Source organism: Ictalurus furcatus, chromosome 3, assembly GCF_023375685.1.
Source record: "Ictalurus furcatus strain D&B chromosome 3, Billie_1.0, whole genome shotgun sequence".
In the NCBI taxonomy this organism is placed as follows: domain Eukaryota; kingdom Metazoa; phylum Chordata; class Actinopteri; order Siluriformes; family Ictaluridae; genus Ictalurus; species Ictalurus furcatus.
Genome location: NC_071257.1, coordinates 12,541,437 through 12,558,575, shown reverse-complemented (window position 1 = coordinate 12,558,575; position 17,139 = coordinate 12,541,437). Strand labels below are relative to the sequence as shown.

The 17,139-nt window shown below is 41.1% G+C and overlaps 1 protein-coding gene across 2 annotated transcripts in view; it reads left to right on the top strand.

The window, feature by feature from the left end:
* thada (THADA armadillo repeat containing) overlaps nt 1-17,139 on the top strand; it is a 108,789-nt gene that overhangs the window by 61,517 nt on the left and 30,133 nt on the right. For both annotated transcript variants that reach the window (XM_053620804.1, XM_053620803.1), the window contains exons 29-31: nt 9,366-9,534; nt 12,971-13,086; nt 15,723-15,805. In XM_053620804.1, the coding sequence (XP_053476779.1) occupies nt 9,366-9,534; nt 12,971-13,086; nt 15,723-15,805 (368 nt within the window). The remainder of the gene's footprint in view (nt 1-9,365; nt 9,535-12,970; nt 13,087-15,722; nt 15,806-17,139) is intronic.

The window sequence follows — 17,139 nt, the reverse complement described above, 5'->3', positions numbered from 1 at the left end:
CTAAATCGGTTTAGACCCATGCAGGTTGTGTTCGGTGTTTGGGTCATATGTGGTACAGGTTTGAGGGTTAACAGTCTGCAAAGCCATATGAGATTGGGAAACCGGACCGCCTGGCCAAACAAGAGCCAGATGGCTGCTTTGGCCGTAATGGCCGCTCGAGACAGAGCACGAGTCCCCTGGAGATGCCTCGCCTCGGCCGGCTGTGTTTCTAAAATTACACCCTTCCAAACTGTCATTTCCTCTCCAAAGAGTTTTAATGAGACAAATTAGTGCTGATAGGAAGCATATGAGGCCTGAAAAGGGGGCTAGAGACTGCGAGTCATTAGTGAATGTGTATGTTTGCCTTTTTTGCTTTGCCTTGTTCCTATGACACGTTAGTATGTAAGAGAGTGAGTTAATACCAGCTTAAGGGCCTGTGTGTGTGTGTTTAAATCTGTTCAGAAACAACAGGCATTTGTGTGTGCGTGTGCCATGTGACATGATTTGTGCTTGTTAGGAGCGACTGTTGTCATGCTGTGATGCTTAAATGAAACATGGGTCGTGTGTGTGTGTACATTGCCGGTGTCTGCATCGAGAGGAATTTGAGCTCAGCAGTTGAAGGGCCACATGTCTGGAAGCCTGTTGCAGTTTCACATCTCTCGAATTCAGATACGGGCTTCATTATCTTCTTCAGACTACCTTCCGCTTTCAGTCATTTATTTATTTGCTTTCTTTCATTTCCTTTTCCCCAGAAATTGGTCTTTCTGTATGTTTCCCCCCATCATTTATTCATCCAAGAACTTTCACTCTTTTAGTCTGGTGGTGGAGATGGTTGGCGTTCACTGCTAATGTCAACACTGACCACTTGTTAGTCTCAGCATTAAACAAGCACAGCTTCAACAACAACGTGCTTGAGACCGAGAAACCACAGCGAATCGCTCGGCTCTTACTTCTCCTCTCCTTTCTATCTGTCCACCCATCCGTCAATTACTTTTTTTTCCCCCCTCTAAATATGCTCCCACTGTGGCTCGTTTCCCATGGCTCGCAGTTTCCATTCTACTCTTTCCTGCTGTCATTCATCGACGGAGGCACTATTTTTATTTTTATACGAAGTGTTTTTATGATTGTGGAGAGGCTTGTTTTAAACAGTGGTCATTCCACTCAGTGCTGCCTGAAAAGCACCATCTCAATCCCATGCCCACCCACTCTTTCTCTCTTCCAACCCCATCTTTTTATGTAAGTCCATATTTCCTCAGAAAGGTTTAAAAGCAACAATCCAAAATAATAACCGCAATAATAACAATACTGACAAGAATGACTGTAGTGAAGGTTAAAATGTGCAGTCATGGGTTACTACATATTTTGAGGTGAGCGTTGCTGCGTGTCCTTAATAAGGACAGACTTTTCAATGTCTACTGTGACCGCTGAGCCTTTACTTGGTCGTGTTTTGTCTCTGCTTTGTGTCTATGGCCATGAGGATAAACTTTACCAATGTGTGCTAAACCAATCTGTTTGGGGTTTGACAGCAATGTAAGGGTGCTTTCATGGGTTTTTTTTTTTTCTTCTTAACTGTCAACACAGTTTAAACATGCACATCTATGGGAAGTGGCCGCAAGGCAATCGTACTGCAGCCATTGCCACCAGCTGTGTTTTTGTTGTTTTTGTTTTGTTTAGTTTATTTGGTCACAGCAGAGTAGTCCCAACAACTTAATTTTTTATTTATTTATTTAACGTAAGCATTTCTTTTCATCTCACGATTGCAATCAGGTTTCAGGAGTTCTCCAGCAAGGTAGTGTGTAATAACATCACCAGCAGGAAATGATCTTCACTGGCGTATAGGTGAGTGCGGGAGATGTAGATTATTCCAGCTGCACTGCTAGTTCTTTAAAGTGCACCTATTATGGTTTTGAAACGTGCCTAATTTTGTTTTAGAGGTCTCATACAGTAGATTTACATGCATCCAAGGTCAAAAAACGCTTTAATGTGCTCATAATTTAAACTGCAGCATTACCTAAATTGCATTTTTTCCTTCAGTGTCACAAACGACTCATTAAATGATTCGTTCTAAAGGATTCATTCTAAACTCCTCCTTTCAGAGAGCATACTCTGCTCTGATTGGTCAGATGTCCCAGTCTGTTGTGATTGGTCCACCGCTGTCAGTGTGTGTGGAAAAGGAAACACCCACTACCATAACGAGTTTCAGCTCTGTCTGTTTGCGAGCAACCAATGAATACCAGAGGTGGGGCTTTTTGTTACAAACCTACGTAGGTTAGTACAGGAAGTAAAGTCTGGAATCACTAATGACTCGTTTCGGCTGTTCAGAATTGGTTCCTTCTTTTGGGAGTCAATAACTCCGTTTGTGAGCTTTGATTTTTGAAACTTTGCAGACTTTTTACATTCACAAACAGCTCTATAACACACTACATGAAAGGTAATTTTTGAAAATCCATAATAGGTGCATTTTAATGTAAATATTAAACTGGGATGGTCTGAGGAGCCATTTTCTTAAACTTCATTTTTAAATGAGATTTTTCACATAATTTGACATGTCGGATGAAATGGAATCGTTTCTAAAAATCCACAACACGGGCAGTGATTGCTTTTTTTTGTTTGTTTTTAATGTTTACTTTGCGTGACGGTTGATGAAGGTGTTTTGTTCGTTTGCAAGGACGGCAAACTGACTTATTCCACCCACTGCATTCAGTAAGGTATGTTCAGAAAAAATTCTGATATTTTGAATGCTGCTAAATAGTTTCCCAAGTCTAACTTCACACAAATGCTTCTGAAATCGTTCACATCCATTGTGCTCTGCAGCTCAGGCATGCTTTATTTATTTATTTATTTATTTATTTTTAATCATTTCAGCTGGGATCATATGAAGGGCACAAGTTCATTATTTTTAACATTTGAGTTTTGAGTCAGTTCTTTGAATGACTGATTCAATTCAAACTGGTTAGAAGCATTTTCTCTTCATACTTCACTTCTTGTGTTTCCCAGAACTGACTTTGCTAAATGGAATCATCATTTGCTGTAAGAGTTTTGGTCAGATTTTGTTTATAAAAGTACTTGCACTAAGTACTTTTTATGCCCTCTTATGTGGGGGAGGCATTATATTTTCAGGTTGTCCACCTGTCCATCCAAGATTCTTATGATATCTGCCTGATATAGCCGGTATCTCAGGAATGAGTAGTTTAATGTTTGTTGGATGTGAAATTATTTCAACATCTTCGCTGTCACAAAGCATCTTTACAGAAAAAAACCCCATACATTTAAAATTTTATCCCTGACGATAAAGCCAACGGTGGCAAGGAAAAATTCCCTGAGAAGACATGAGAAAGAAATCTTGAGAGGAACCAGACTCAATAGGGAACCCGTCCTCATCTGAGTGACACCGGATAGTGTGATTATAAATCATTACTCTTCTACAAATGTGTACTATACAGTCTAAATGTGTTGAAAGGAAGTTGAGTATGAGCATCAGGGTCAATGTAGCATTCGTTAGAGTTTAAACTTTACATCTATCATATCCGAGTGAAGATATTGACTGTTCACTGAGTGAGATTTGAGTGTAAATGTTTGAGACTTGGCAAGCAGTCTTTAGGCTATGCAAGGAACAACATTCACAGCCATCTTTAGGGTATCCATGTGGTACCATTTGCAGCAATTTCGTGGTGGTCTTTAGGTTATCCTTGCAGGCCATCCACAGCAGCAACAGCAGTTTACATTTATCAGCAGATGAACTGATTAGATTTTGATCCAAACAGGTTAAGTCATATGTCTTCTGTAGCTTCCTCCTTGTCTGAAGTATATTTTAAGGGAATTTCTATCATACAAATTAGTCACAAGAAGGACGAGACTTGGTGGTGTGCAGAGGCATCTCTGTCAATGCCACTGGCATTCAGTTCAACTTGTTTAAGTCTTCGTCATCTGCTTGACTGTTTTAAATTTACTTTCCTCTTTGTCCTTTTTTGATAGATTTGCATACAGCGTCGACCGTTATTGTTAGCCGTGCTTATGATTCATTAAGGTCATTGTTAACTAGGGCTGCAACTAACGATTATTTTCATAATCGATTAGTTGGCCGATTATTTTTTCAATTAATCGGATGGGGCGGGGCAAACTTTCAGTACCCTTTTTTTGTTTGTTTATTTAAAATAAAATCCACAAACTGAGTGTTACAAATATAAACTTCAGACTAAAACTTTGTCCAAAACATAAAAGAACCCAACACACACACACACCAGAATATATATTATTAATTTAGGACTGTAGTTTAATTCGGTGCTTTTTGTGCATCCATAAAAATAATGCATAAATACTATAAAATACATTTTTAGAAATATATATCATTTATTTTATAGTATGTATGCATAAAAAGCACCGAATTACACTACAGTCCTAAATTAATAATAAAAGCTCACTTTTACGGCACCTTGTGGTTTCTGTTACTCGCTGCCTTTAGACATATTATTTTACTTGTGTTTACTTTTGATCATAGTGTTTTAATTAGCCATTACAGATCTTACTCGCGCTCCCACTCTGTATCAACGTACCTGTACCTGCCTTAGAGGACTTGGAGGTTACACACTTTCTTCCTCAGTCATTTGACGATTTCGCCTTCGTCTGTTGGTCACTGAGGTCATGTTGGGAATAAAATCTAATGCTGACAAAGTAAACTGAAGAAAGTCATTGTCCGTGAATCTGGGTGTCTGCTAATGTTAGCGTGCGTATGACGTCATGCGCCATCGCCTAGGAAACGGCTTATACTACCAGTTAGTAAAAAAAAAAATCGCTAGTGTTATATTTGAGATGATATTACCTTTCTAAAATTCACACACTAGATGGTAGTGCAGAGTGCATATGGTAAGTGTATAGTACTTCATGTAAATGTACTTTACACAACTTTAGTATTACTCTCCGAAGCGTGTTTTCGAACAGAAGTAACGTAATGAGTAAATCGCCCCCATGCCATGCGCAGACCAACTAATCAATAATGAGATTCGTTGACAATGATTTTCATAATCGATTATTATCGATTAGTTGTTGCAGGTCTATTGTTAACACAGTTAGTAATTCTGTTCAAATTATCTCAAGTTAGTGTCTGGTTGAATCTTTCAGGGGTATACCAGTACCTAGTTTTGGCATGCTCCATCCTGTTTCATTTTTCATGTTTAGCCTTTTAAAGGCTTTAATCAACATAACCAAATCTACGTAAGCATCATACAAATGTCCACTAGCAACAAGCGGAGAGGTGCAGTCTGGCATGCCGATGACGAGATTTGCACTGTGGAGTATGTATTACTGGTATTAGTGTTGTTGGTGTGCGTTTGTTGCCTGACCGTGCACAGCAAGTGGCACATCCACAGAGAAATTCACATGAACTACACTTTCACACTTGAAAGTTATTTTTGCCATTCTTGCGAGCAGCAAGCCACAAGAACCAAATACAGTGTTGCAGTGTTTTGGCTTGCCAATTCCACTTTGCTGGTTGTGCCATGTCTTCTTTTATATAGCTTTAGTAATTGCTCGTTAGCTAAACACAGGTTTTTAAAAATGGCAGGTATGAAGGTTGGTCATTCATTGAAGCTTGTGTTTAACCAATCGGAGACATTTAGTATGCCATTAACCATGCCAGTAGTTCTTCCACAAGTATGACCCACTCTTGAGCACGAATTCAAACGGTTACTGTACTGTGGCCAGAAACTAAAACTGGCCCAAATGACTGAGTTCCTGGAAAAGTATGAGGTTTAGAAGACTTTGTTACTGGAAAGATTCCTTTTGTGCTTTTCACACCTGGGACTGATAGTGGATAATATCGGTTTCTTCTTATCATTGAAAAAGGATACTACAGAGAAATTGTAGTTAACACCAAGAATGTGTCCGTCAATGATGTGCCAATATTGTTCTGAAGCCTTTCAGGGAATTGGGAAAAACTGTCAGATCCGGCCCATGCTTCCTTTTGGCTTTTCAAGTTAAAACGTTATGTAATCAGTGAACATTCCAGAATCATGATCAGTATGAGGTTTTTTTAAGGCACAGCGTCTAAGTAATAACTATGGAGGAGTTGAGATTCTGGCCTTGGGAGTGTATTGTACCATCCATGGTCATATTCTTCAGCTTATACACAGCACAAACATATCGTCCTAGACAGAATCTTGTCATGTGACAGAAAAAAGGGTGCGTAGCTGCTCAAAAGTTCTTGTTGCAGTTGCCACTTGTTATACGTAGATTGTTATAATTTATTCCATCCGTCCGTCCATCCATACGTTTTCTGGGCACAAGGTGGGGGACACTCTAGACGGGGTGCCACCCATTCACACACTATGGACAATTTACAGATGCTATTCAGCCTACAGTGCATGTCTTTGGACTGGACCCACAGCATGAGGAGACCAATCAAACTCCGTTCACACAGGGCGTAGCCGGGAATCGAACCCCCAACCCTGGAGGTGCGAGGCAATAGTCCTAACCAATAAGCCACCGTGGCCCTCGGTTGTACTATATTAATTTTCCTAACAATTTCTTAACAATGAACTTCATAACATCTTATTTAAATAGGTGTTGTTTAAGTTGAGTTGCTTGAAATTGTTGTCATGGTAACAAAATGATGCTCTCTCCAAGCCCAGCATCACATTTCTAGATCTCTTTAGCTGTGAAACTGTGTATAATGGTTCCAGATTAAGCACTGGTGCAGGAGGCTTTTGAAAGACACTCTTATTTGGGGAATGGAGAGAAACTGTGGTGTGAAATGTTGATTGACATTTGGGCTTTCGATGTCATAGTGTGTACCAGTGGTAACCCCCCCCCCCCCCCCCCCCTTCAAATAGGAAGTTGATTGATAAGTTAGAGCTGGGGGAAAATGTGCAGGACACAGGGTACTCGAGAACAAGGATTAGGAACCTGTGGTCTGGTACTGACTATACTGCAGTGTTCCTCCACCTCATCTGGCTTCAGCCAGGAAAATATATAATAATATCACAGGCTGATGCCATTGCCCTGAAACAACACTAGTAGTATACTAGGTGCTTATAAGAATGTGACTGTCAAAATTCCTTCTCTGAATTTGTTGTGCCTACTGATTGATGGTTTCAGACAGGACAGTAGTATGAAATTTCAGCTGAAGAAATGTGAAGAGGCAGAACAGATTGTTCTGGGAGTGTGTCAGGAAGGTGGACGTATGAGGGCAGTAGGCGTAGTGTCACCTCACACACATTGCTTTGATTGGGTTTACACTCTGGAAAGCCCCTGCAGTCTGGAAATCACAGGTTTTTTTTTTTTTTTTTTTCTTTCCCTCCTGAAGTTTAGCTTTCATACAATCTCACCCCCACCACTCAAGCACCAGTAGCAATGAGTGTCCTTACATTTACATGTGTTTATATATTCTGAATTGCCCTAATAGTAGACCACAAGCGATAGGAGACTACTGTAAGTCTGTGTGAGAATGGGGGTGTGTAAGGGGGGGGAGTTTAAGTGACAATTGGTTAGAGGTTAGGAATTTTTTATTATTGTTTTTTTGTTGTTGTTTTTTTCCCCTGTTACTGCAGGTCTGTCACAAGATTTGGCTGAAAGACAAATCACAACTTTATCTTAATGCACTTTTTCTAGTACAACTCTAATTCTGAAAAAGTTGGGACAGTATGGAAAATGCAAAAAAAAACAACAATGAATCATGTGAAAATTCAGTTCACCCTGTACTATATTGAAGACACATTATTACACATTATTTGATGTTTTACTTTGTGAATTTTATTTATGTTTGAAAATATACACTCATTTCAAATCTGATGACTGCAACACACTCCAAAAAAGTTGGGACAATCGACTGTTTACCGCTGTGTAACATCACCTTTTCTTTTAATAACAACCGGAATTTTCTCCCATTCATCCATTCAGCTGCACAATTGTACGGGTCCTTTGTTGCCTTATTTTGCGCTTCGTAATGTGCCACACATTCTCAATCGGAGACAGGTCAGGACTGCAGGCAGGCCATGCTAGTACCCACACTCTCTGCTTACGCAACCATGAACTTGCTATCTGGGCAGAATGTGTTTTGGCGACATATGTTGCTCCAAAATGTGTACACATCTTTCTGCATTAATGGTGCCCTCACAGATGTACAAGTTACACATGCCATGGGCACTGACACACCCCCATACCATGACAGACACTGGCTTTTGGACCTGATGCTGATAACAGCTTGGATGGTCCTTTCCTCTTTGGCCTGGAGAACACGATGGTTGTTTTGTCCAAAAACTATTTGAAATGTTGGCTCATCAGACCAGAAAACACGATTCCACTGTGCTACTGTCCATCTCAGATGAAACCGAGCCCAGAGAAGTCGGTGGTGCTTCTGGACAGTGTTGATGTATGGCTTTTGCTTTGCATAGTAAAACCTTGTTGTTGACTGACAAAGGTTTACCAAAGTATTCCCGAGCCCATGTCAGGATATCCATTACAGACTCATGACTGTTTTTAAGACAGTGATGTCTGCGGGATCGGAGATCGTGCACATTCTGAAGAGGTTTTCGGCCTTGCCCTTTACGCACAGAGATTTGATCAGATTCCTTGAAGCTTTTAATTATATTGTGCACTGTAGAAGGTGAAATGCCCAAAATCCTACCGATTTGTCTTTGAGGAATGTTGTTCTCAAAGTGCTGAATTATTCGTTGATACATCTGTTGGTAGACTGTCGAGCCTTGACCCATTCTCGATCTTAAAGGACTAGGCCTTTTTGGAGGCTACTTTGTGTACTATGATTAGACCATTGCCTCACCTGTTTCACATCACCTTCTTATTTCAAATGTGCCAAGTTTTTTTTTTTTCCATTTAGAGATAATGGGCTCTCACTGTGGTTCTTTGGAGTCCCAGAGCCTTTGAAATAGCTGTCTAACCCTTCTCAGACTAATGAATTTCAATCACCTTCTTCCTCATCATTTCTGGAATTTCTTTCAACTTTGTCAAAGTGTGTTACTGGGTAAGACCTTTTAACCAACTTCATGCTGTTGAAAAAGTTATATTAAGTGTTGATTTGATTGAACAGGGTTTGCAGTAATCAGGCCTGGTTGTGCCTAGTCCAGCTGAACCCCATTACGAATGCAGCTTCATAGATATCAGGAATTGGTAACTATGGGGGCAAATACATTTTCACACAGGCCCAGATGGTATTGGATAACTTTTTTTGCTTCAATAAATAGCATTTACTCAGGTTGCCTTTGTTTTATCTAAGATTTAGTATGAGAGATGCACAAAAACACAAGAAATCAGGATGGGGACACATACTTTATCACAGCACTCTGTTTTCAGATATGATTAAAGTTTGGAGTTCATTTTTTTGAGTTACAGTTGATAACGTTTAATAAATGACAAAAAATTCTTATTTGTTCTAGGTGTTCTCGATCCGCCGTGTACCGCATTCGGGAGATGGCGGCCCGAGCTCTAGTTCCGTTTGTTCTGGTCACCGACGTCCCCTCCACCATCAGGACACTGCTGGAGGACCTTCCTGTGAAAGCAGGCCCAGGAATACAGCAGAACCACATCCACGGAACTCTCTTACAGGTCCGGATCATAGAGCAACTTCTTAATTCCTTTGCTTTCTGTGAAAGGTCTGCTGATTTGAGCATATAAACCGGTATTATAGTCAGTCTAGTGCTTTGAAATGAGAGCTGGAGTGTGAGAAGGTGAAAGTGAACTTGTTTCCAGTGTGGGGTAACTGAGGGGGTAAGAGGCTGTGTGTGTCAGGGCGGTGGGAGTAATGGCGTGGGAGCTGCTTTAGGCTTTAGCATGAGAAGGTGGTGTTGGAGGAGGGAGAGATGCACTCAGCTGTAGGCTTGTTGGAGGTGGTTTTGAAGGGTTCTTTCCTGTCATGGCTGCCACGTGTGTTTTTGGAAAGCCCCTTGCAGATGGGCTGAGGAAGGAAGAAGGGAGGAGGTGTGGTGAAAGAAGGAGCTTGTAGAGGAATGGATGAAGGATGGATGGGTGTGCATGTGCCTGCATTTGTGTGTTAGTGATATTGAAAGCTGAGGCCAACAGTCTTTCTTTCATCTCCTGCACACGCCCCCCCCCAACCCCCTGTCTTTTTTCCATCCATCTATATTTCTTGGAAACTCCATTCTGTATGGAATAAGACCCTAAAAAAGTTATTGAGTGAGAGGGGAAGAGTTCAGACCTCTCCCTGTGTTTTTTGTCTTCAGTTTCTTTCTTTTTTTTCCTTTTTTTTTAAAGACAGGGCAGCCTGGTGCCTTGTTGCCTTTGAATATGGAAATATTTTTTGTGCACAAGCAGATTCGGAGCTGATAGCCTAAAAGAGTGTGTTTATGTGTATCGGTGAGGTGATAGTAGGTGATAGTAGGTGGTGTGTTTATATGGTCAGATCAGCTGATGATATATGATGTGAAAAACACTGATGCATGTTGGGAAAAGGATATAAATGCCAAGCTTCAGTGCAGAACTGAATGTTCTTATAAATGCCTTGTCTATTTTTTAATGACATGCTGTAAGTACATGGTGATACTGAGCTGTCTGCGTTTTACAGCTGGATGGTGTGAAGGAGCTGTTTGGTATTGTGGGCTGTGGAAACGCTAGTCAGTTTTTGTGTCTGTGCGAGATTTATGGACAGAGTGGGAGAACCGCCAAGCTGCCACTGTTGGGTCCTTGAGCAAGGCCCTTAACCCTCTCTGCTACAGGGGCGCTGTATCGTGGCTGACCCTGCGCTCTGACCCCAACTTCCTAACTAGCTGGGAAATGCGAAGAAAAGAATTTCACTCTGCTGTAATGTATGTGACATATTCTTGAATGGATGGTCAACAGGTTGCACACTAAATTAGCAGCTTATTTGTTCGGTTGTTTGGCGATGCTGTTAGACGTACATAAGAATAGCTCTAGCATGTCTATGCATTTACAAAATCCATATATATACACACACACCTATACATACACGCCTTTCTCGTGTCGCAAGGCTTTGACTTGTTTACAGGTCAAGAGGCCTGCAGCAGTTCACATCATTTCATTGAAGCGCGCAAACATTTGTAATTATGTTGATTACAGAATCTCTTGAGAGCTGAGCCTGCCTGAGTATCAGGCCTGAGACCAGGACTGTTTTGTCTCTTCACCCTTGGTGGGGTGATGCTTGCCAAATAGCAAACATGTGACACCAGCACATCGTTGGTAAAAGATAACCAGTGAATGAAGTGTGAGCTCCTGCAATATTGCGTTCACATTTACTGTGTTTGGCAGACACCCTTATCCAGAGCGACTTTTGTCTTATTATTATTATTATTATTGTTATTATTATTTTTAATACAACTGAGCAGTTGAGGGTTAAGGGCCTTGCTCTAGTGCAAGTGGCAGCTTGGTGGTGGTTGGATTTGAGCTCTCAACCTTCTCATCAGAAGTCCAGTGTCATATCCACTGAGCCCATCCAGTTTATTTTGTTAGTACTTTTGCATTCTTTTGTGTGTGTGTGTGTGTACGTCATATATTATTTAGGCTATATTTATGTGCAAGTAGTGCAAGACTGTAAAACAGAAGAAATCAGTGCATGAAAGGCAATGCTAATTCTTAGGGTGGGTCACACCAATAAGGATTAAGCTTAAATCTAGATTAAATCAAGGTTTCTCTAATAATTCTGTTGCACCAAACTTTAAACCTTGTTTAAAAATAAGCAGGCTTACATTTAAACCGTCACGTTAATCCTGGATTTAATTTCACAATAAACCTGGATTAACTATAATCTTGTTGCTCCATCACTTTAAACTCAGATTTGACATTTTTGTATTTAAATGTTTTCATTTTCTCAGCCTGTATCGGTCATGTGAATGAGCGGTTAATAACGGCAGTTGAACTTTTAAAAAATGCAAAGTTTAAAGTTCACGAGCCCTTTGAAGTGAAGGATTTATATTGGAGAATTCATATATTTCCACGTTTATGAGATCCGCATGCACTGCCGCAATGTTGTCAATGGCGAATCCATCATGGCGGAGAAAACGTATTGTAAATGGAGGTTTTAATCGGAGGTTAGAATTCTAATCCCCGATTTGTTAATCTGTGTTTAAAATTAAGTGGTGCAACACAACTTGATTTAAAATAAAGCCCAGATCAACAAATCCTAGATTAGCTCTAAACTGTGCTTAATTTAATCCTTATTGGTGCAAGCCACCCTAAGTATGTTAAAGGTCAGCCTGTAGGCCGACAATGCAGAAGGTAGTCTGACAGTCTAGATGCGGGTGTGCTTCTGTACACTCTACTGAATTATGGGCTGTGATGCGGTATTTATTTTTGCTCTTTGCCGCCGCTTCTTTCCCCATTGCTGGTTTGCACTCGGTCACAAGTCATGTATTTGGTGGCTATAAATACCCTCCACTTCCCTGCGAGGGGCCAGAGAGTGCAGGGAGCTCCGAGCCTCTGGAACGGTCGGGCTGAACCATTCCATCGTTAGGGGGAAGCTGGGTGTCCGTGATTCAGAGGCCAGGCGTGGAGCTCTGCGGTCAGGCCTGATTTTGCCTGGTGCATAATGAATAGCTTCCACAGTGTGCCTGCAGCCCAGAAAAGAGACTTTTTTTGCAGGCTTACTCACCGAGTTGCTATGCATAGAAGGCAACTTGGGTTCAGCTAGCTAAATGGGGAAATTGGTATGCGTGTAAGTTCTTTATTCACGTAATTAATACGTCTATTCAACGGCGTTTAAAGAGCTCTTGGCTTGCCTCCAAGTTCATTTGGACAATTACGCGAATTGTACCTTTACGCAACTCTTAAGATGTGTGTGATTAAGTTTGATATAAAATTGTTCTTATTTGTAATGCACAATGAATGTGCAAGGACAAAACACAAACAATTAGCCCTGAGAAACAGCAAATATCATATTTATCTGCTGTCATCTGCAGCAGATCCCTGAATCCGGTTATTGGAGCTTGAGCCAGAATGTATAAGAAGTTATTTAAAACATTTCTAACTTTACCCTCTTGCCCTCTCCACTCAAGCTGCTCTTTCTCTGCAGGTGCTCTTTCTGCTGCGTTCCTACCTGGCTGACTCTCGTCGGCCCCAGACAACAGGAGGAGACCAGGACAGTGAGTTCATCAGGGCCCTCAGGCCAAGAGTTTGGCTTGCCACAAGGTAAACACACACACACAGTCAGCCACTCAGCATTCTATAGGCATAATTCAGCCTTTTGGCAGCTAGACAGAAACAGAACAGTGAAGAAAAATGCTTTTGAGGTCACTGAGTTGCTGCATTGATGTCCATTGAAAGTGCCTTCTGTTCTCTCTTATGATGCACGATTCAATGTGTAGTGGAAATGTGCAATCCTGAGTAAACTTGTTATAGCACAGAACTAGTAAGTGAACAAAACCACTTCCACAGCGTGAGAGGATTAAATGTGTATATAAGCAGCACTGCTGCCGACAGAACCGACGCACCACTTCATTTCTTTCGGCAGGAGCCTGCTATTAACTCCATAGACTTGCAGTCATTACTCTAACGTCTATAGGATTGATCCTGCACCTGCCTTTAGACCTCATGCAGAGAGCGGTGAGATCATCTCTCTCTGAGAAAAGACTCCAAGGCGCGAGAGAAACCCCTCTGGTTTCACCTTTGTGCTCCGGCTCACATTTCAAAGGCTGATTTAGTTGAGTATTGTCCTCAGAGCAGACCTGTGTACATCTTAAAGAATAGAACGTGCCACAGTGGGCTGCTGATCTCGTACTCATACTGCCCAAATACTACTGCTGGGGGAAATGATTAACAGTGCAAAGAAAGAGGAGGAATGAACTGGCTTCTGACTTCCTGTTCCTTTTCAGTGCCTCTCAATCGAAATATACAAGGTGGGAAAGTAGAACAAAAGTTTCATTAGTGCGTTACTGTACTTAACTCAGTTTCATAAAAAAATTTTTTTTTTTAAAAACCTCTACATTTTGAAAAATAGCACATTTCTCTATAATTATGTACACTTATCGGCCCCTTTTATTAGGAACACCTGTGCTCCTGCTCGTTCATGAAATGATCCAAAAAGCCAATCATGGAGCAGCACAATATGTACAAAATCATGCAGATACAGGTCAAGAGCTTCAGTTGACATGTGAGTAGGAAAAAAACCCCCCATGAGATCAGTGACTTTGTGACACGGATGCAAGGCGAGCTGGTTTAAGTATTTCAGAAACTGCTGATCCCGTGCGATTTTCACACACAACCATGCGTAAAGTTTACACAGAATGGTGCATAAAACAACCAAAATGTAGAAAAAAAACATCCATGGTGTACCAGTTCTGTAGGTGGATGCAGCTGGTTGTCAGTGAGAATAGCCAGACTGGTTCAAGCTGTCAGGAAGGCTATGGTAACAATGGCAAATAAGCATGCTTTACAACTGTGGAGAGCAGAAAAACATCTCAGAATGTACAGCATGTCAGGCCTTGAGGTGGATGGGCGACAAAAGCAGAAGCACCACATCAGGTTCTGCTCATGTCAGCCAAGAACAGGAATCTGAGGCTACAGTGGGAGCAGGCTTCCTGAAACTGGACACTTTCTCGAGTGTGTGATTTCAGTCAGATATCAGAAGTCTTTTTTTCTTTCTTACTTTAAGTAAATTCAAACTTTTTAAAATTTTGAATGTTAACTTGAATGAAGAATTTGAAGCGGTACATTTACCAGACTATTTGGTTAAATATTGGTCTGATTATTAAAGACTAATAGAGAGAACACGTAGCAGAGAGAGATACGGTTTTAAAAAAAAAAAAAGGGTGGGTAGTCTGTTGCTGGTGCTTGATTAAGATGACGGGGTGAATTCTTGCTCAGTGGGCCGTACCACAGCTCCTGTGTTTGATCGCTCAGCCTTCCAGACCTACCCAGGTGTTCGCTAATCCCTCCGCTGGGCATTTGTCTGAAACATGGCACTTCAAACCAGAATATATTAGCTTAACTGCTACTGGGTGGCCCAGAATCAGAATCCCTTCAACCGCAGTAAAAAAAAGAAAAAAAGGAAATTTTTTTGGTTTTTAATCTATTGAGGCAGGTGGAGTCCAGAATCATGACTCGAGTTTGCTTTCAGGAATATTCTTGAGGAATATTCTCACTACAAAGATCGATTGGGCCTTTGCGTACTTGCTCTGACTGGGTTTTGACGGGCGCTGTCTATTCATTGCACGGACTGTGATGCTCCACAGAGGTCGGTACAGTTCGTGTGTGTGTTTGTGGAGGCGGAGGGGCTTCTGGGAGAGAAATACAAAGAGAAAGCAAGTCGGCTGCAGGCGGGAAGGGTCATGCATCTAAGAGGGAGAGAAAGAAAGAATGTGTGTTAGAGCGAGCGTGTTATTAATATCTGGGTGATGAAACGCTGACGTCAGCCCTGAACACTGCACTCCTTGTTCTCACACATGGCTGTGGGCTCTCACTGCCCTGTGGTCTCAGACTCACACGCACACATACTCCAATATGTGCTCCACCATATACACGATAACCATACACACACACACACACACACACACTCTTTTACTCTTGTGGCTGGTCTGGAAGCGAGTCAGAATTCCCGGCATATGTGACACTGATGTCCCTGTCAGCTCTCTCTTCAGTCTCCAGTCCTCTGAGAGCATGTTAGTGACCACTGTACCCTAAAGCTGCGCTCAACAGCAAATCCAAATAAAGGAACTCCTAAAACATTTATTTTCTTGTTGTTGTTGGGCTTTTTTGCATTGGGAAAACCAAAAAAACATGCTTGACATAAACTTGGACATTTATAAAACACATTCTCTGTCTGTCAGACAAAACCCATGTCTGGTGACGAGGGGGACGATGCTGGACGTGCTGTCTGCTCTGTGTACATCTCCCTCTGCTTCTGTCGAAGGTACGTACCTCATACATCCAGTCACCACGTGACTCCAGCGAACACGTGGTGGAATGCCAAGCTGTCTGCATTTTCCATTCAGCAGCAGAGTTGGGTAGAACACGTTACAGTAATCGAATGACTTTTTCTGATAACGCAGTAATGTAGTGCATTACATTTTAAATGGATGTAATTTGATTAGTCACTGATGTCAGTAAAATTGTTACAAATTTATTGCTAAGAAAACAATATTAAGTAAAATGCATTTTTTAAATAAATCACGTTTTGCCCCAAAGATTTTTCTTTAGTCCCGAATAATGCTCCACTTGGAGCGGTTTGTCACTGTGTAACTGACCGTCAGTAAAAGAAGACCGTCTGCAACTTTATATCTTCAGTGAACGGAGGCGAGACCAATCAGACGGGGTTTACAGGAAAATACATGGAAATACTCATGTCTTATTGGCTGACAGCTCTCAGTTCTGCCCAACGCTAGCTCACAGTCAGTGTGAGGAGATATATATCTATAGATATAGATAGATAGATTAAAAAAAATTAAACCAGTAAATGGGTTGAAACTGAAACAGTAACATCCTGTGATGCTGAGCAGGAAAACAAGGTGTGTAAATGTCTATATGAGTTCCAGTTTACGTGAACATGATATGAGCAGAGCATAAGGAAAGATATAATGTACTCTGCATGGCACTGTAGCAGCTAAACTCCTACAACGATAGCTTAGCTGTGCCTCTGCTTGGTTAGTGACACCAGACTAGTCTAGTTAGGAAAGTTTTCTATTTTATCAGTCTGGTAGTCCTACAAACAGTGACAACACCCGAGGGAAGTTTTAAGATAAATCCTGCGTTTTCTGATCATTGACGCACACTAAAATCACTAAAAGAACTTTGTTTCACTTTGTAGTGTATTTTTTTTTTTTTTTTTAGCTTTGATAGGTTTTGAAAGTACCGTGAATGTAAAGTAATGTGATTATTTTTTTTACGTGCAGTAATCAATAATGTAATCAGATTACAATTTTAAAGTAGTAATTAGTAATCTGTGGTGGATTACTTTTTTTGAGAGTTTACCCAACACTGTTCAGCAGTGCCTGTGTTGTTTTGTTTGTTTGTTTTTTAAATCAGGCTCTGCATCACACATTAAAATTTGCTATATTAGCAAGGGGAATCACCAGCCAAGTTTTATTTTTGAACCGGCACACTTTCCTAAGCACCCAATACACACGAGCACAAATGGGTATAAACAATTGTACAGTGAGTTTAGCGTATTCAGACCCTTTCACGTTTTGCACACTTTGTGTTACAGATTAAATTTGAAGTGGTTTAAATTGTTTTTTTTGCGTGGTT